Source organism: Borostomias antarcticus (assembly GCF_949987555.1).
Source record: "Borostomias antarcticus genome assembly, chromosome: 2".
In the NCBI taxonomy this organism is placed as follows: domain Eukaryota; kingdom Metazoa; phylum Chordata; class Actinopteri; order Stomiiformes; family Stomiidae; genus Borostomias; species Borostomias antarcticus.
Genome location: NC_140235.1, coordinates 9,224,933 through 9,245,112, shown reverse-complemented (window position 1 = coordinate 9,245,112; position 20,180 = coordinate 9,224,933). Strand labels below are relative to the sequence as shown.

Below are 20,180 nucleotides of genomic sequence, written 5' to 3'. Positions count from 1 at the left end.
GCCTACGTTTTTCTATATGGCTCAGGGAATTAAATAAGAACATGCATTGAGAAGGGCATGAATAGAATGTGAGTAACTAATCTATCATATTCTGGTATGTGCCTAGTCTAAAATAAGGCACTGACCTTGTGAGTCTCCCTCCTGATTGGCTGTGCAGACGGAGCAGAGGGGCGTCTGGACCAGAAGAACGGCCAGCTCCACTTCAGCAAGGTGACCCGCAGCGACGGGGGCAACTACACCTGCATCGCCTCCAACAGCCTCCAGGGGGAGATCAGAGCGCTGGTCTCCCTCACGGTGGCAGGTACGGACGGGGCCTGTAATACCCTGTGATGGATGTGGCGCTAATGTGACAGGCCCCCTGATAGACTGATAGGATGATGGATGTGGAGTAGATCGCTTGCAGATGAAACCACTTTCACCACAGTCTGTAGAGGAAAAGTGTTTAGCTGCGCTGTGGTGAGATAGGAGTGTGCTAACTCCACTGTGTGTGTGTGTGTGTGTGTGTGTGCGGCGTGTGTGTGTAGTGTACATCCGTTTCAAGCTGGAGCCAGAGAACACCACAGTGTACCAGGGCCACACGGCCGTCCTGCACTGCCAGGCCTCAGGGGACCCTGACCCTCACATACAGTGGATGGTCAAGGACAAGGTGCTGGACAGCAGCAGGAGCAGGTGAGACACACACACACACACATACATACTGTATATACACACACATACACATGTACACACACACACACACACACACATGCATACAGTATACACATACGCACACACACACACATGTACACACACATATACGCAAGCACAGACGCAGATGCACACACACATACACACGCACACACACATACAAACACACACACCACACATCCTGATTTCGTGAGCTCACATTCTGCCTCTCTCGCAAATCATTTCCCATTTTTCTTTTATACATGCGGGTGGTGCGAAGCAAACCATCTGGTGTGTCAGAGGTCAGAGGGAGACGATGCACAGAGACAATCTCTCTGGCCAATATTCACTTCAGTTATACAGCCCAACAGATGGACGTCATCACAGGTGCAACCTCTCAGATCACATGTGTAGCCCAGAAGGAGGGCTCGCATCACACCAGCTTTACAATCACTGCACTGGTTACCTGGTAGTTTTAGAATGGATTTTAAGATTATTTTATTAGTCTATAAATCCATACATAATTCCATCTTCATCTTCATCCGCTTATCCGGGGTCGGGTCGCGGAGGCAGCAGTTCCAGCAGGGGGCCCCAGACATCCCTTTCCCTGGCAGCATCAACCAGCTCTGCCTTGGTACCTAAATACATCAGGTCCTGAGCCTTTAATGGTTCCTAGAGCCAGGACTAAGAGGCATGGGGAGGCAGCTTTTAGTTCTTATGCCCCCTGCCTTTGGAACAGAGGACCTGAGAATGTCTGAGACCATGGTAACTTTTAAGCGAGATCTTAAAACATACCTTTTTAACATTGCTTTTACCACATAGCTTTACTTGTTTTAATATCTTAAAGTGTTCTTAATTTGTATTCTGTTCCGCATTATCTTTTAATTTTTAATTCTTTTACTTTTATTGTTTCTTAAAATCTGTTCTTTGTGTTTACATGATTTATGTTTTTATCATCTCTTTTATGTAAAGCACTATGTGCTACATTGATTTGTGTGAATGGTGCTATAGAAATAAAATAACACTGACCTTGACATTGACACGTGTGCCGCAGGGTGGGGAGTTAAAGATACAGTAGCACAATACAGATACAGTACTGCTGGGTACAGCTCATCAAGGCCACATATTTCTCAGGTCATGCTGTGAATGGAGCATTGAGCCACAGATAGAAAACAGACATTGAACCACAGATAGAAAACAGACATTGAACCACAGATAGAAAGCAACTATTCAAAAGAATGACTGACCAGCTTGATTTCACCTACAGGTGTAGCATACTGTATACATTATCTCTAAATGTCTACAAGACTCACCCTTATCTGGAATTCTTCTACTGTGTGTAGAGAATATGATCCCTCAGTCAATCATCTGTCCACACGTTTACTGCAGACGGCGCCGTAGACTGTGTCCTTCATCTTTGACGGTCTCTCTCTGCCGCGTGCGGCGGTTCCCCTCAGGTTCCAGAAGATGCCGAACGGCTCCCTGGTGATCACCGACGTGACCACGGACGACACGGGCAAGTACACCTGCGTGGCCGGGAACAGCTGCAGCATCAAAGACAGCGTGGCTCAGCTCTATGTAGTGGGTGAGTCGCACACACACACACACACACACACACACGCACACACACACACGCACATACACACACACACACACACACACACAAGCACACACACACTCACACACTCACACATAAGCACACACGCACACACACACATTCTTCCTCTGTCTCACTCCCTCTCGCACACACACACACATCAGCACACACACACACATACCTGTAAGCACACACACACATTCACACACACACACATTCTTCCTCTGTCTCACTCCCTCTCGCACACACACACACACACACACACACGCACACACACATAAGCACACACACACACACACACACATTCTTCCTCTGTCTCACTCCTTCTCGCACGCACACACACACACAACCACATCCTGTCATGAGCTCTGTGTGTGCGTGTGAGTGTGTGTGAGAGAGAAAGTTGCAATCACGAGTCTGGGATGAGGTCTGTAATTAAACGGTCAGTCACACCGTCATGGTCCCCGGCCCAATCTGTCTGGACGCAGCGCACCAGGATCCTGACAGAGACGGGACAGCGCTGAGTCCAGTCCAATAAAGCCTCGCACTCACTGACTCCATGTGTTTTCGCTCAGGGATGAAAATAGTCTGTCCTTATTCGAACTGCAAACTCTCAGTGTACAGTCAAAGGAGAGGATCTATAAAGTATCTATCTGTCTATCAATCTATCTTTTCAAAGGAGAGAGTAAATGAGTGTTACAATTTGGGGTGTTTTTTGGACTGATTTAAAGGTAGGGTAGGCGATTTTTCGTCCAATCATTTCAAGGTACCACCTTCAAATGACTGGATGGCCTACCTGCTTGTCAACCTACCTATATTTTAGATTGGTGGGATTTTCTAAATTACTCTTCCTGGTAGTTGACTAGAGGGAACGAAGCTGGTCTGATTTCTGAAGAGAAGCAGTGTGATGAAGCGTTTTGATTTTATTCTAGCTTACTCTTTCTGGCAGTTTCTCCAAAACCTCCTATCCTACCTTTGGTGTGACCAAGCTGTGGGCGTACCTTGTTGGTAGAAGACGCCGAGCTGAGCTCTGCTGTAACGCCCGTGTCCGTCTGTCTCAAGGAGCTTTGTTGCCCTGTCCCCATCCAGAAAAGCCTGTGCAGCCCCACCTGGACCATGAGGAGAAGGCTCCCTACAAGATGATCCAGACCATCGGGCTGTCCGTGGGCGCGGCCGTGGCCTACATCATCGTGGTGCTGGCCCTCATGTTCTACTGCAAGAAGAGGCGCAACGCCAAGAGGCTGCAGAAGAACCAGGAGGGGGAGGAGCCCGAGATGGAGTGTCTCAATGGTGAGACAGAAAGTGTGCATGTGTAGGTGTGTGTGTGTGTGTGCGTGTTTGTGTGTGGGGGATGATTTGTACCACTTATTACCTCAGTGAGCTAACTGAGAGGCAAACTGAGCTGACTAATGTACACCCCATACTGTACGTGTAGAAAATCCATTCGATTCCCATTGTATTTGTGTGCCTGTGTGTGTTTGTGTGTGTGTTTGTGTGTGTGTGTGTGTGTGTGTAAGGGTGTGTTTCATGTTAACTGCAACATAATGAGCTGCTCCTGGGCTACTAAGACCTGCCTCAGCCATGTGGCTGAATCAAAGATCATCAGAGGAACATTATTGAAACTACCGTGCGCATACTGCCACCTTGTGTCGGTTCACGGCATTGCATGGAAAAAAAGACAGGTTAATAGGGAGAATCTTTTACCTGCTCCTAGGCGAGTTAAGTCTTCTGATAGGCTAATACACACATAACGGTCTCCTAACGGTCTCTCCATCCTCCTCTCTGTGTACCTGGGTATCTTGGCTTTGACGGTCTCTCCATCCTGCTCTCTGTGTACCTGGGTATCTTGGCTTTGACGGTCTCTCCATCCTGCTCTCTGTGTACCTGGGTATCTTGGCTTTGACGGTCTCTCCATCCTGCTCTCTGTGTACCTGGGTATCTTGGCTTTGACGGTCTCTCCATCCTCCTCTCTCTGTACCTGGGTATCTTGGCTTTGACGGTCTCTCCATCCTGCTCTCTGTGTACCTGGGTATCTTGGCTTTGACGGTCTCCATCCTGCTCTCTGTGTACCTGGGTATCTTGGCTTTGGCTTAAGTTGCTCCACTGCGGGACCTGTAAGCGCTCAAGGAACGCAGTTATCTCCAAATATATTATATTATTATATTATAGCATTAATAGATATATAAATATTTTTGGGTTTAAATAAAGCTGTTGTCTTGTTCTTTTTATATGTGTTGAGCAATCAACACATAGTATTGTCCCCACCACTGTTTAACCCTTTTAGTACAGCGAGTACAGTGCCAACATTCCGAATATTAATTGGATTTTTCCTATATTACTAGAAAGTGCGGTTTCTCAGCTTTCAGGAAGTGTTGGAATGTTAGAATTGTTTTGATTTTTTAGATATTTTGTACATTTTGCCGGTGAGACGGTCATATTCAAAGGGTTAACTGTGGATTAAAAGCTGGTGCTGGCTGACATTCCGCATTAGTCTGTAATGCGGCTGTTTGTCCACCAGGGGGGGCAGTTCAGCAGAACGGCCACACCACCGCCGAGATCCAGGAGGAGGTGGCCCTCACCAGCGTGGGAGCCACGGCGACAGCAGAGAAACGCCACAGCAACAGCGACAAGCTTCACTTCCCCCGGGCGGATTTGACCACCATCACGACTCTGGGTAAGAGGAACTAAGGCCCGTTCTCTCAAAAGCTCAGGCCATAAAACGGGATTGTAAAAGCAGGAGCCGGATCACACTCAGACTGAAATGTTCCGTCCCTTGCTTTAGCCTGTCCTCGCTTGTCAGTCATTCTGGAGTGAGATAGTCAGAATGTTAAGTGGTTTAAAAATGCACCCAGTGCTCACAGTGAGCATTCTATCCGTGAGTGCTCAGTTACTTGACGCGCTGGTGTACATGTTCACATTATAAAATAAACCTTTGCCGAGACACTCTTATAGACCAGAGCACTCATCCGGGAACGTTCATGCCATGCGTGTGGTTACTGCCCCTGTCTAGGTGAACAAATGGGCAGGAAGTCCCGCCTCATTTTCACCTAAAGAGGGGGGTTGTCTGCATGCATGTACTTCCTGTTAACTACAATTTGATGTTATTGTGCCTCTGGTCTATGATTGCAACCCCACAACCTTTGTCCCGTGTGTGTGTGTGTGTGTGTGTGTGTGTGTGTGTGTGTGTGTGTGTGTCTGTGTCTGTCTGTCTGTCTGTCTGTCTGTCTGTCTGTCTGTCTGTCTGTGTGTGTGTGTGTGTGTGCGTGTGTGTGTGTGTGTGTGTGTGTGTCTGCAGGGAAGGGGGAGTTTGGTGAGGTGCTGCTGGCCAAAGCCAAGGGTCTGGAGGAGGGCCAGGAGGAGACGGTGGTGCTGGTGAAGAGCCTGCAGAGCCGTGACGAGCAGGTGCAGCTGGACTTCCGCCGCGAGGCTGACATGTTTGCCAAGCTCAGCCACCCCAACGTGGCCCGCCTGCTGGGCCTGTGCAAGGAGGCGGAGCCTCACTACATGATCCTGGAGTACTACGACCTGGTGAACACACGCTCTCGCACACACACACACGCACACACATGCTCTCACGCGGGCACACACACACACGCTTTCGTACACGCACACACATGCTCTCGTGCGGGCACACACACACACACGCTTTCGTGTACACACACACATGCTCTTTTTTTTTTTACTCTAATTGTTGTTTCTTGTTATCCTGTCTTGTCATCCTGGGACTCAGGGAGATCTCAAACAGTTCCTAAGGATCTCCAGAAGCAAAGACGAGGACACCAAGTCTCAGCCCATCAGCACCAAGACCAAAGTAAGGAGATGAGATTCACTTGATCGGCAGAAGACAGGATGAGAGGTTCCTGTCCTCCATCCTGGCCCTGTACTGATCTATTCTCTCTCTCCCTACCTCTCTCTTTCTCTCTCTCCCTCTCTCTGTCTCTCCCTCTGTCTCTCTCTCTCTGTCTCTCTCTCTCTCTCTCTCTCTCTCTCTCTGTCCAGGTCTCCATCTGTACCCAGGTGGCTCTGGGGATGGAACACCTGTCCAATCACCGCTTCGTCCACAAAGACCTGGCCACCAGGAACTGCCTGATCAGCGGCCAGCGCCACGTCAAAGTGTCCGCCCTCAGCCTCAGCAAGGACGTCTATAACAGGTCAGTCCTAGCTTAGAACAGGTCAGCCTTAGCCTATAACAGGTCAGTCCTAGCTTGGAACAGGTCAGCCTTAGCCTATAACAGGTCAGTCCTAGCTTAGAACAGGTCAGCCTTAGCCTATAACAGGTCAGTCCTAGCTTAGAACAGGTCAAACAGGTCAGCCTTAGCCTATAACAGGTCAGTCCTAGCTTAGAACAGGTCAAACAGGTCAGCCTTAGCCTATAACAGGTCAGCCCTAGCTGCTAGCAAACCTGACCTGACATTGATGTAACCGTGGCGCTGTAACGATTAAAGTGTGTGTGTGTGTGTGTGTGTGTGTGTGTGTGTGTGTGTGTGTGTGTGTGTGTGTGTGTGTGTGTGTGTGTGTGTGTGTGTGTTTGCGTGTGCGTGCGTGCGTGCGTGCGTGCGCGCGCGTGTGTGTGTGTAGTGAGTACTACCACTACCGGCAGGCGTGGATCCCCCTGCGCTGGCTCCCGACGGAGTCCGTCTTCGAGGACGACTTCTCCACCAAGTCGGACGTCTGGGCCTTCGGGGTGCTGATGTGGGAGGTGTTCAGCCACGGGGAGCTGCCCTACGCCAAACTCAGCGACGACGAGGTGCTGGAAGGTCAGTACCCTCCCTCTAGCCCTTCTGAAATGACCAGAACTCTCTGGAAGGCCTCCGGCACTGGGAAGCAGTTGTCCATCCCATCATAAGGCCTGCATTACCCCAATGCGTATTTGCTCGGCTACGTATTCTAAACCGCGAGAACGATCCGCGATTACACGGGCGCTTTGGGTAGATTGAATGCAGCGCAGCTCTGGATTTCTAGCCCGAATGCGCAGCTCGGCAGTACCCCAAGGCCTCCGGATTCAAGGGTTGTTTTCGCCGGGGTAGTGTGATCGCTAGGCGCAAACGAAGGGAAATGTATGCTTTTTTCCCCGGCGAATATGCATAAGTGTAATCCAGGCCTAAGCTCTCCCCCTCCTCCCTCCAGGTCTGCAGGCGGGGAAGATGAAGCTGCCGGCTCCAGACGGCTGCCCCTCCAAGGTCTACAGACTCATGGTGCGCTGCTGGGCCCCCAGCCTGAAAGAACGCCCCTCCTTCAGCGAGGTCGTCACGGCCCTGGGAGAGCTGCCCTCCGACAGCAAGGTCTGAGAGGGACCCCCGGTGCCCACCACCCTGGACTGTGACCCCCCCCCCCCCCCTATACACACACACACACCCCTGCCCCGCCCCAAACAAATACAGAAATGCTGGATTTTAAGTCCCACACATTTCAGGGAGGAGGAACGAGGAGAGAACTCAAAATTTCTAAAAGGGGTGTGTGGATCAGAAGAAAAGACTTTTGCTAGACCAATGGAAAGGCACTACTCGTGTGTGTGTGTGTGTGTGTGTGTGTGTGTGTGTGTGTGTGTGCGTGTGCGTGTGCGTGTGCGTGTCTGTGTGTGTGTGTGTGTGTGTGTGTGTGTGTGTGTGTGTGTGTGTGTGGAGCACTTGGCAGGTTGGATGAAAGTGCCAGGAGTTTACATTTGCCTTAAACGCAGAGTGGAAGGCGTGGTTGCTGGCCCTCTTGGTCTCTTGGACGCTGGCAGCAGAGGAACACAGGAAACCACTGTGCCTCTCCCTCCGTCTGCCCCCTGACCTCTCCCCAACCCCCCTCGACCCCAAACGACCCAGGAGAAAAACCTAGGCTATTATGTCCAGCAGGGGGCACTACACTCAGCAGAGGAACGCTGTTTCATCCCATCTAGTTTGTGTCCAACTTGAATTTCCAGCCTCCAACGTGTGCGTGCGTGCACATGCCACCGATGCTGGTGTTTGAACTATAGCTGTTCCTTTGATGTCTGTTTTAAGAAGCAAGTGTCAGGGTACTACTGTGCGAGCACAAACGACTAAGGTTTGGCATGAAGGTTCATAGTCTGTTACATGTACCGTATGTGTACGTAACCGGGGGGGGGTAACTCAGTGGATTAATTTGTATGGGTTTAATGGAATCTCTACAGGAAATAAAAACATCAAAATCATAGCCAAGGAATAGGCTATATTGAATGAGTGAGTTTTTTTTTTATATAAACATTTTTTAAACGTTTTTGTGTGTTCTGTTCTTGTTTGACCTCTTGTGCTCTAAGGTGACCATCATATTTGGTGGAGGAATACCATAATAGACCCCCATGTTATCCATCACAATCTACCTGCCCCGATGTTATCCATCACAATCTACCTGCAACATTGTGTCTTCAGAGGTCCAATCACAGTTCTCTTTCTACCTAGCTGGTCCAATTACTTTGTGCAATGTTGCAATGCGGACTATCCCACCAAGTGATGTGTACATAATGTAGAAAGTGATGCACTAACTTCAGAATCCCCTCTGTTTCTCTCTTTCTCTCTCTCTCTCTCTCTCTCTCTCTCTCTCTCTCTCTCTCTCTCTCTCTCACTATCATGTTTTAGAAGGATGTACAGGAGCCTGCTTATTTATTATGAAGGTCCTGTCTTTTTTATAGAAAGGTACTCTGTGATCACTTAACACAGTTGCAATTATGTATTCAGTCGCATATACTTGTCAGTATGAATTCAGTGTGGTAACAAAATCTATATGTTGTTACAAAGACCAGAGGTTGGTGACAGAGCGTGACACCAGGTCACCATTCTCACCATGACTCTCAAAGTGCCTGAAGGAAAATGAAGGATTATCAGTTATTTTCCCTCTTTGTCTTTTTTTTTTTTTTTTTTTACACAATATCTAACCAATTACAAAGGCCTTTTTGTTTTTAAGAACTTGTTTTTATATATTGTTTTTAGTACAAAACGGTTTGTTTATTTTCTATGAGCGCCTGGCATCCGCACCTACAAGTAGGTGTCTTTTTTTAATCAGCTTCAGCAAATGGTCACAGTAATCAGAATATATACATGCTGCTCTCAATAAAGGTTCACGTTTTTGTAACCAATGTTTGTCATTTGTCCCAATTACTGCGTTAATTGTGATTTATCTGATGATGTCTGGAGATACACTGATTTACTGTCTTGTGTCTCAGCTCTCTGTGAGTGTAGAGTACGTATTTGGCCACTAGATGGAGCTTTGCCTCTGTTAGTAGCCTACCAAGAAGGCTATAGTGGTTAGTACATAATACCAACCCATGAGTTGACATACATAATGAATATTGATATTCTCACTTGCAGTTATTCAAAGCTTCTATTAGTCACTATGGTACAGTTTTCTGTAATATTATATAGGCTAGAATATTATATTATACAAAACAGCGTACAGTTTTTCTATTAGAATCTGTTAAGTCTATATACTTCCTAGATAAAGGAATGAAACTGCACACTCAAGCTCTCGAAGCTTTGTGATTTAATCAAACAACGTTTCAGCCTGCGGCCTTTGTCAAAGTCTTGAGTTGAAAGTTAAAAGTCGATACTTCCAGCATCATCACGATAGTGCTTCATCATGGCGGTAAAGACAGAAGCTGTTTGTTGTAGAGAGACGGTGTCAGTAGCCTACATAGTTATCATACCTACAGAGCAGACCAAACAACTTGCTCGAGTCTGGGCCTTTGATGAGAGCTGTAGCCTACATCCTAGACCGCTATGCAAGGAGGTAGTGTTTCCCTGTGAGGACTGATATTAGCCAGGCGAGGTATAGCTGTACGAGCTGTGTTCAGATGTGTGTTTATATTGGGAAGTCATGAGAGAATACAGGCGGCAGTAGTCTGGACAGATCATAGCAGATAAACTGCTCCAACAAGCAGGGCTTTGGTTCCACCACGTCTTCAGGAACTGACAGGACCCAGAATTAGTGTTTTGAGTGACTGATTATGTGAGTGACTATGAAAGCTTATCATTAGGCCTATATTTTAAATAAAAGGTGTAGTGTTTGTCTAAATGATCTACTAATTAACCTATGAATTTGTATCTTCATGGTCCCATATGTACCAGTGTTCATCCCTGTAAAATGGACACAGTGGATATTTAATAATTAATTTACAAAACATGTTGTTTACCCAAACACGTGAGTGTTTTTCTCAACTTGGAAGTTAATTTCATTATCTTATATCTTAAATAAATAATTTATCAGAACAGCCGAATACAATAGCATTGCCTAGAGTACCAACTGTTTACAGTCCTTGTTCTGTAACAGGTACTGGTACATATTAGATTAGCTACTGTTGTTATTCCAGTATCCATTCCCTGACCACAGCATGGATGTATTAACCAGAAGTCCACACAGTGACGTTGTGAGTAGCGCAACCATTTTGGTATTTATTCTAATGAACCTCTCATACTGGCCAATGGCAGCTCTACTCTGATACGCCCCCTCCAATCCATAGGCGCCGCTGTGACTCACCAAATAAGGAGAGACAACACCATAAAAGGAGACATCGTATCTCTTTATAAGGAGGAAAGTAGATCTGAACTCGTGGTATTAGTTCGCCTTCGGAAACATTGTTTCTAAAGACATACGGTTATAGCCTACCTGTTTGTGAATGGTTTTAGGACAGCCACGTATAAATCTCATTCGTTATATGCAGCGCTTGGACGTCTAAATGCAGACACCGACGACATTTTAGCAGCGTGTGGTGAGAACTACATGGCGTGGCGGAGTGAGAACGAGGATGCTCTTCGCGATTACCTTTTTGGGAACCTGGTGTGAGTTTTGGAGATAGAGGAGGTTGAGCCCAGCCGAACCGAGCTCACGGGATCTCAGGGGCAGTGCTTTTCAAAGTTTACCTCGGCTCGGCTGTTTCAAAGAGACAGAATTTGTGTCAGTAGTTCCGCCTTGTTTACCTACTGGTGGTCCGGGTTGCATACTCCAGCGGTCCAGCGCAGCGGTACAAGCGGTACAAGCGCTCCAGTCCAGCGGTCGGCTGGCGTTACAGAGACGCTCCTCTAAATAGAATGTTACCGAGCCAGGTTGGATCGGCACCAGCTTCAGGCAGGGGTTACACAGGCCACGGCTCGGGGGTGGTTGGCAGCGGGGTTCGTCCTGTCCTGGTCAGAGCAGGGCAAACGGTCTCTGGTGTCAGCAGCGACAGCTCCGGTGCAGTCGGGCGTCAGCGGGACGGTATCGGGATGTTGGGGGGCAACGGTCCAGGTGTCGGTCCGAGAGGCGTGGCACGACCTGGGAACGGCGCGGGACTGGCCAGCATGCAGACCGCTGGGCAGGGGGCTATGGGGGGCTTACATACGGGGATTGGCGTACACGGAGGCAGCAGGTTCGATCCGGACAAAGAGTGTGCGCCGATGTGCAGCGGCTCGGATGCCGACTCGGACTCCGGGGATGACGACGACCCCATGGGTTCAATCGGGGACAGCAGAAGAGGTGTGAAGCGGGAGAGAGCGGAGATGGAGGCGGCGGTCACCGGGCAGGAGGTGGGAGTACAGCCCGGGGGGTACGGGGTCATTCCCGGAGGGGTAGCCGGGGCGAAGCCCGGCAAGAAGACACGCGGGCGCGTCAAGATCAAAATGGAATTTATAGACAACAAACTGAGGCGTTATACAACTTTTAGCAAGCGAAAGACGGGCATCATGAAGAAGGTGAGTTGTCAGACGTGTGAGGGCTGAGGCAGCCCCGCACGGAGTGTTGCCTGGCCGCGCTGCATGCCGTAGCCTAGCATACTAGTCCATTCATTCATGCTGTCCAAGAAACTATCTAACCACTTTGCACATGTCCAAGTTACATGCCCAGGAGTGTAATCACAATCTCACATAATGTTGAGTGTCTGTTGTGTCTGCCTAAATACGTCAGGCTTACCACTGATGTCATCACTTTGACCAGCTTCTTCCTTTGGGAATTCTCTCCATCCAACATTCATCTACTTGTTCATTTGAAGTGAGGATTTGTCACATTATGTAAGATCCTATGACCAGATGTAAATGGAGGGTGTGAGAGACCGTAACTTTGCACATGGACTGTGTGTGTGGATGTGTGCGTGTGTGTGGTGTGAGTGCGTGCCTCTACGTGTGTCTCTGTCTGTCTGTCCTTCCATGTGTGTGTGTATGTATGAAAGTGGACCCGTCTAGGCTTCTAGTGAAGTCAAAACAGTCATGACTGACTGTGAGCTTTAAATAGACTAGAACCTCTGACATTCCTACTTCAGTCCTCTCACACAGACACACACACACCAATAGATGGGCCACGAGAGAATGGCACAAAGGTGTTTTAAAGGCCTACTCAAACTGTAGGCTAGAGACAGTTGTGCGTTTGACTGGGTTCTACCACTGCCCCCCACCCCCCTCCCTGCTCACTGCCCCCCGCCCCCCCGGCCGCCTGTCCTCTGCTGAAGTGTGTCAGAGCCAGCAGCTGTCTAAACCCCGGGAGCGCCGGGATCAGAGGACAGTCAAAGGGTACTCAAACAGCCCTGGGAGCTGTGGTGTTGGTGGACAGCTACGTCCGTCCTCCGCACAGCTGCTACCGGCTACCCTCACGTGAACGCCTCGTCCCGCCACGTCCCCTCGGCTCGGAGGAGGCCCCGGAGAAACGGGGCTTTTCCGTGTCTTCCAGAGCTATGCGACGACGTGCCACTGCTCCCCCGACCGGCTACCGATGTCAGACAGACGTTATTCGAACAGCGCGATCATCATTCCTTACCAGCTATAATATTATGTAGGCTACTCCCGTTTCTGCATACTGTAGTACTGATACAGATCATCATCATCATGGCCGGTGCTGATGAGCGTTGATGGGGCTGTTTTTTTGGAGGCCAGAGGTAGCTGTCAAAGATAGCACTGGTATGGCATCAACAGCTATGGCATCAACAGCAGAACTGCAGCACTGCAGACACCCCCCCCAGGGCTGATTGTTGACCGGGGTCCTCAGCGTAGCGGCGAACAGCTGGTTTTTTTTCAGCAGCTAGCGCCCGTGGGCCATCCCTGGGATCTCGGGCTGTTGTCATGGAAACCGAGGTGTATGTACAGTAATACCATACCACCACCATACCATTTTATTTATAGAGCACATTTAAAAACAACAAAGTTGACCAAAGTGCTGTACAAGTCAAACAACAATAACACACAAAGAGCACATAGTACCTTAGTAATGCCGCGTTCCAGATAGGTTTGTGAGCTCGTAAGTTACGAATTCAAGTCACGACTCACGACTTCATAGCGTTCCAGGCAAACTGTCTGAATGCGTGGCATTCTGGATAAATGTAAACAAGCCAATATGGTAAAAGCTTGAGATTTGGCACATTGACATAGCTGGCAAGCTAAACATTGTATGCCTAATTTTGCTATGCTAAGAAATTGTACGTTACATTTTATTTATTGACATCATCGACTTTTCGCCCTTTGCATGGTCACGTTCAGGTTTACCTTAATGTTAGCTAGCTAGCACTAGCTATCTCTTGTCAACATATTTGGGCATCATTACATACACATAGCAAGTTGTAGTGCATAATCGTTTGTATTATTTTGATTACAACGTACAAATTTACTTTACGTTGCCCTAAAGTTATCTTTGATGGGGGCTGCCATCTTGCTTAGAGGGCTGTGTGACGTCAGAGAGCACAACTGGGAGTACATCGATCTGTACGAGTTCACGGGTGGGAAGTTACGGGTTTGACTGTCATTCCAGAGCATTTTCACGTGTAAGAGGTTGGAAAAACACGAGTTACGGGTTGCCTGGAACGCGCCATAAGTAGTAGGCAGCTCGTCTGAATCGTTACTGGGCTCAGCGGGTTTCTACACCGAAGTATGAAACATGTTGTTGTTCATGTTCATGTTCAGGGACCTCGCTCTGAGGCGAAGGCCACAGCCACTACGACGCATTTGGTGAATCGTGAGCTGTTTATTACGGCGGCTGATTTCCGGTGGCGTCGCCTTCGCAACGACACATCGTCATCTCCTCCTCCGGTGACTTGGCTGTTGTAATGAGGCCACTCGTCCCACAGCCTCTAACCTCTGTGGGGGGGGGTGCCCTCTGCCCTGGAGCCTCTAACCTCTGTGGGGGTGGGTGCCCTCTGCCCTGGAGCCTCTAACCTCTGTGGGGGGGGGGGGTGCTCTCTGCCCTGGAGCCTCTAACCTCTGTGGGGGTGGGTGCCCTCTGCCCTGGAGCCTCTAACCTCTGTGGGGGTGGGTGCCCTCTGCCCTGGAGCCTCTAACCTCTGTAGGGGGGGGGTGCCCTCTGCCCTGGAGCCTCTAACCTCTGTGGGGGTGGGTGCCCTCTGCCCTGGAGCCTCTAACCTCTGTGGGGGTGGGTGCCCTCTGCCCTGGAGCCTCTAACCTCTGTGGGGGTGGGTGCCCTCTGCCCTGGAGCACGTTTCTGGGACTCATCCAGCTCTGTATGCTGCACTCACCGTCTCACCTTCTCACCAGGAGGCCTGTCCTGACAGTTACGTCCATGGGCCACTGAGCGTTTTGAGACGGGGGCTGCACTCCGAATCGCACACTTCTACTATTTACTACCACCCCGAGAAAGTGCGTACTTTACGCATATAATTGCGACATGCTACCTTCTCATCACATTGCGCCTTAACATTTGACCGCATCCGTCGCAGTCCTTAAAGCGACATTCATCCACAGCTGGGATTCATCAAAACGCTTCCGGCGCGACTCACACATGTGATGTAATTTCCACGGTGCACAGGATTGTGGGTAGCAAGAATAGCCAGAAAAGTGTGCTCGCTTGCATACTGCAAAATACAACCGAATGTACTAGGACATCCTGGTATATTTGCCATACTGCATAGTGCATACTATGTATTGGGACATACTACATCCTTTTTTGGCATACTATATAGTGTGGAAGTATGCGATTCGGAACGCAGTCGAGTGTTATGAGACCCACTAGCAGGATTCCGGAGAGTAGCGCCCCCCAGGATCTCTGAGGACACAGAACACGCCGGACTTAAATAAACGAGAGTGTGGCGATCAGAGCCAGGTGGGCCCACTGGACGCTGCTGCTCCATACATTCAGGTCTGGTCTGGGGGGACATCGCAGGCCTGCGCCCTGTCACTCTGCGCTGTCACCCACCACAGCTCTTCAGAGGAGAGCTCAGTCTGGACCACTGGAGGAGCAGCGAGGGACATGGAGGAGGAGAGGGAGGGAGGGACATGGAGGAGGAGAGGGAGGGACATGGAGGAGGAGCAGCAAGGGACATGGAGGAGGAGAGGGAGGGACATGGATGAGGAGCAGCAAGGGACATGGAGGAGGAGCAGCGAGGGACATGGAGGAGGAGCAGCGAGGGACATGGAGGAGGAGAGGGAGGGACATGGAGGAGGAGAGGGAGGGACATGGAGGAGCAGAGGGAGGCATGCTGTTTCTCTGCTCAGGCAAAACAAGACGGTGTTGCCAGTGACCCTGCGTAGCGGGGCCTGTGTTTTAAGCCTCCTACAATCTGTGAGATTTTTGCTAATCTTATGAGTTTATTGAAAGCCACACTGCGACACATCTATAATCTTGGGTACAACCAAGCATGTACACTGTGTGATGAGACACTTTGGAATCATAGACTACGAGCGGCTACGAGACAAGTCACTATGACTTGAGATGATCGTCCTAAATTTCTGACAATTGTCAGATATTTGTCGCAGGCGATATTTGGTCGCAAGACCGTTACATCGGTCATCTTTGAACTTCTCCCACAGTGCGACGTAGGACCTCCGTTTGGGAGACACGACCACTGATATTGCCACGATTGGTAATCTTTCGTCTGGGACAGCCCAAAATCTGTCTTGGATGCTTAAAGCTTGTGGGCGGCCAGGTAAAATAGCTGAAATTGAGCAGAAAGAATAGATCTTAGCCAACTAGGGATGAGACGGTATACCGTAAAACCGTGAACAGCGGTATAAAATGTCCACGGTATTAGAACCGTGACATTCCCTGTGTTTACGGTATTACGTTTACAATAATGCACTGCTGAAACTTCACATTTCAAGTTGCTTGCAACAGTTAATTTTGTAATTTCATATAAGCTTGCTATTAATAAACTGAGCTTAATTACAATAGTGTGTATTTTCCATCATGTGTTGCACTGTAGTTCCTTCAAAGTAAAATACTTACCGTACTGTGTAACCTGATACCGTACCGTAATGCAAAAATCCATACCGTCTCATCCCTATAGCCAACAGATCCATCTGGGTAGGGTTGTGGTCAGGCTATGATTGATTAAAAGGCCTCATCGAGCATGAACACATTGCATTATAACTGCTCCATAAACCATGTGGATCTACTCCTTTGTGCTCCTTCCTGCAGGCAACCAATGAATTAATTCATCACTGAATGTAGATTGTTTTCATGGGGGGGGGGTAGTGACACTGCTCTCTCTGCCACTGCCAAAAGCCCTTACATTACTGGACGATGACTCAAGTAAATCATCGCTCTCAAGAACGTCGTCGGTTCAATCCAAGTGCAACATTATTGATGTGTTGGAGTAGAACAGTGTGTGTGTGCTGTGTGTTTGCGTGTGTGTGTGTCTGTGTGCACGTGTGTGCATTCGTGTGTGTGTGTGTGTGAGTGAGATACAAGATGAGCATGTTTGCTGGGAGCCTCCTTACCCTATCCAATTCACCTTGACCAGCCCTGTGTGTGTTCTATAATGAGCTGAGTGGGCTAATGTCCTCGCATGTTTCACTGCCATCTCCTCTCCGCCCAGGCCCGGGAGAAATGATTCCTCATGTCCTCCATTAAAACCAAAATGGTTATCAACCCCCCTTTCTCTACCCCCGTCTCTCACATCCACAACCGCCCCCCCCCCCCCCACAATCAGTCTCCCCCTGATCACACTAGCTATTTTAGGACCCTTATCTCTATGTTATTTTAGTTCCTTTTGAGTTATACGTCAGAGTAAACTACATAGGTATTTTTAGTTCTGTTTTCTTAGCTGGTGGACTGCAGATTTTACCCATTTTCTGTGGGGTTACACCACTGGGAAATCACATTTTCCCCTCAGCACTGCTGACTCTAATTTATACACTTCATGTAATTTGTACACCAAATTCCCTTACCCCCCGTCTCATTATAAAACGTTATGGTGTGTCTAATTAGAAATATTGATTTATGGAATATAAATATGACACACTCAAATGAGCTTATTCCTCTTGGACAGTTGTTCTTCCATTGTCTTAAAGGTAGTGGAGATGGTGTACCCTGTCTAGAACATAGTGGAGATGGTGTACCCTGTCTAAAACGTAGATGAGATGCTGTACCCTGTCTAGAAGGTAGTGGAGATGGTGTACCCTGTGTAGAATGTAGTGGAGATGGTGTACCCTGTCTAGAACGTAGATGAGATGGTGTACCCCCGTCCAGAACATAGATGAAATGGTGTACCCTGTCTAGAAGGTAGTGGAGATGGCGTACCCTGTCTAGAAGATAGAGTAGATGGTGTACACTGTCTAGAAGGTAGAGGAGATGGTGTACGCTGTCTAGAAGGTAGAGGAGATGGTGTACCCTGTCTAGAAGGTAGAGGAGATGGTGTACCCTGTCTAAAAGGCAGAGGAGATGATGTACCCTGTCTAGAAGATAGAGGAGATAGTGTACGCTGTCTAGAAGGTAGATGAGATGATGTACCCTGTCTAGAAGGTAGAGGAGATGGTGTACCCTGTCTAGAAGGTAGAGGAGATGGTGTACCCTGTCTAGAAGGCAGAGGAGATGATGTACCCTGTCTAGAAGATAGAGGAGATGGTGTATGCTGTCTAGAAGGTAGATGAGATGATGTACCTTGTCTAGAAGATAGAGGAGATGGTGTATGCTGTCTAGAAGGTAGATGAGATGATGTACCCTGTCTAGAAGGTAGAGGAGATGGTGTACGCTGTCTAGAAGATAGAGTAGATGGTGTACGCTGTCTAGAAGGTAGTGGAGATGGTGTACGCTGTCTAGAAGGTAGAGGAGATGGTGTACCCTGTCTAGAAGGTAGAGGAGATGGTTAACCTGTCTAGAAGGTAGTGGAGATGGTGTACGCTGTCTAGAAGGTAGTGGAGATGGTGTACCCTGTCTAGAAGGTAGAGGAGATGGTGTACCCTGTCTAGAAGGTAGTGGAGATGGTGTACCCTGTCTAGAAGGTAGTGGAGATGGTGTTCCCCTGTCTTGACATCTCTGTTGTCCCCCCTCCCCACGACAGGCTTATGAGCTGTCCACGCTGACGGGCACCCAGGTCCTGCTGCTGGTGGCCAGCGAGACGGGCCATGTCTATACCTTCGCCACGCGGAAGCTGCAGCCCATGATCACCAGCGAGACAGGCAAGGCCCTCATCCAGACCTGCCTCAACTCCCCCGACTCGCCGCCGCGGTCCGACCCATCCACCGACCAGCGCATGAGTGCCACAGGCTTCGAGGAGACGGACCTCACCTACCAGGTGTCTGAGTCCGAGAGCATGGGGGACACCAAGGTGAGTTCTGGAGCCAGAAGGGCCAGAACTGACAGATGGCTTTAAAAACGAAACACAATTCAACAGCATGCTCTCTTAACTTACCAGGCTAGTTTCCAGGAACCTGAGTATGACTGGCACTGATAATGACGTGACTTTTCATCATAGTTATCGTTTCAGTGAACTATTGACTGTCTGGATGCTAATGGAATATAGTAATGGCAGTCAGCAGCTTACTTTAGAAAGACAAAGCACTGGAGAATCACTAATGGATGCTGAGGTACCCCCCCCCCCCCCCCCCTCCTGCACCGTAACCCTACCCCTGCCCCCCCCCCACCCTCTGAACAGCCAAGAGAAGAACAGGAGGGGTCAGCTATAGAATTGTAATTTCTGCTCACAATAACCAGACCTTTGGTAAAGGTTTTAATTTTCTTGTGTTAAACTTGAGGTGACCTCTTTTGGCTTGTTGCTCGTGGTTTGGTGCGATAGTCCAGTAAATCATTTTAATTGGCCTAAAAAAGCCCCGGTCTTCAGCATGTATAAGGAGAGCAAAGCCAGAGAAGCCATGGTAACTAGAGGAACATGAAACCCCTCACTGCTGGGATGGAATATAACTTATCTTCACTCTTTCTACCTTTCCGAACTTTGGCACAGAAAAGCCTCCAAACTCCTGTCCATATAAACCTGTAGATCACTGCAGGTCTGGTTTGCGTTAAGCAGAGAGACGTAGGCTACAGCCTGATCTATGCGTACTGCTCTCCCAGTAGTAGTAGTGTAATACACACAGCTCACAGAAGCTATTCTCACACAGTGTTAAGTGTGCTCTGATGAAGGCCATCAGGCCGAGACGTTAATATTAGCATTGTTTGTTTGGCACATGGTCAAAATAAACCAGTGAAAATGAGAAATGTCAATATACTCAGTTAGATCTGTGTCTGTGCTGCCTTTCTACCTTTTGGGTATTCAACTTGGAATAATATGACTTTGGTTTAGGGGCGGCTCAGTGGTAGAGCGGGTCGTCCAATGATTGTCGGCGGTTCGAATCCCGCCTCCTCCTGTCCACATGTCGAAGTGTCCTTGGGCAAGACACTGAACCCCAAATTGCTCCCAATGAGCAGGTTAGCACCTTGCATGGCAGCTGCCGCCATTGGTGTGTGAATGTGTGTGTGAATGGGTGAATGAGAGGCCATTGTAAAGCGCTTTGGATAAAAGCGCTATATAAGTGCAGTCCATTTACCATTTACCATTTACAGTTTAGCACCACAAAGAAAAACACTGGGAAGGCTCATCCTCTCAATGATCAAACTACAGCGTAGCTTAGCTTTGTAGGTACACTGACTGGCTGCTCAGTGTAGAACTGGCAGTGTTCTGCTATGGACGGAGTGGTCGGTTCCGCTGCGTTAGGCTGCGGGAGGTGGGAGGAGCACCTTTGCTCTCGCCACGGCGAGTCACGTGCTGCCGACGGGATTCCCTCAGCTGTTTACG

At 48.9% G+C, this 20,180-nt stretch overlaps 2 protein-coding genes across 3 annotated transcripts in view; both read left to right on the top strand.

Moving 5' to 3' along the window:
- ptk7b (protein tyrosine kinase 7b) overlaps positions 1 to 7,551 on the top strand; it is a gene marked incomplete at its 3' end in the record, with an annotated part of 72,907 nt that extends 65,356 nt beyond the window's left edge. The window contains exons 11-20 of the mRNA XM_084457281.1: positions 158 to 301; positions 525 to 669; positions 2,124 to 2,251; positions 3,353 to 3,553; positions 4,782 to 4,937; positions 5,559 to 5,791; positions 5,994 to 6,074; positions 6,263 to 6,414; positions 6,842 to 7,020; positions 7,391 to 7,551. Of these exons, the coding sequence (XP_084313407.1) occupies positions 158 to 301; positions 525 to 669; positions 2,124 to 2,251; positions 3,353 to 3,553; positions 4,782 to 4,937; positions 5,559 to 5,791; positions 5,994 to 6,074; positions 6,263 to 6,414; positions 6,842 to 7,020; positions 7,391 to 7,551 (1,580 nt within the window). The remainder of the gene's footprint in view (positions 1 to 157; positions 302 to 524; positions 670 to 2,123; positions 2,252 to 3,352; positions 3,554 to 4,781; positions 4,938 to 5,558; positions 5,792 to 5,993; positions 6,075 to 6,262; positions 6,415 to 6,841; positions 7,021 to 7,390) is intronic.
- A 3,534-nt stretch (positions 7,552 to 11,085) lies between these two features.
- Positions 11,086 to 20,180, top strand: part of LOC311324806 (serum response factor-like) — a 29,726-nt gene continuing 20,631 nt past the window's right edge. For both annotated transcript variants that reach the window (XM_084457399.1, XM_084457400.1), the window contains exons 1-2: positions 11,086 to 11,928; positions 18,450 to 18,716. In XM_084457399.1, coding sequence (XP_084313525.1) covers positions 11,290 to 11,928; positions 18,450 to 18,716 — 906 coding nt within the window. In that variant the 5' untranslated portion in view covers positions 11,086 to 11,289. The remainder of the gene's footprint in view (positions 11,929 to 18,449; positions 18,717 to 20,180) is intronic.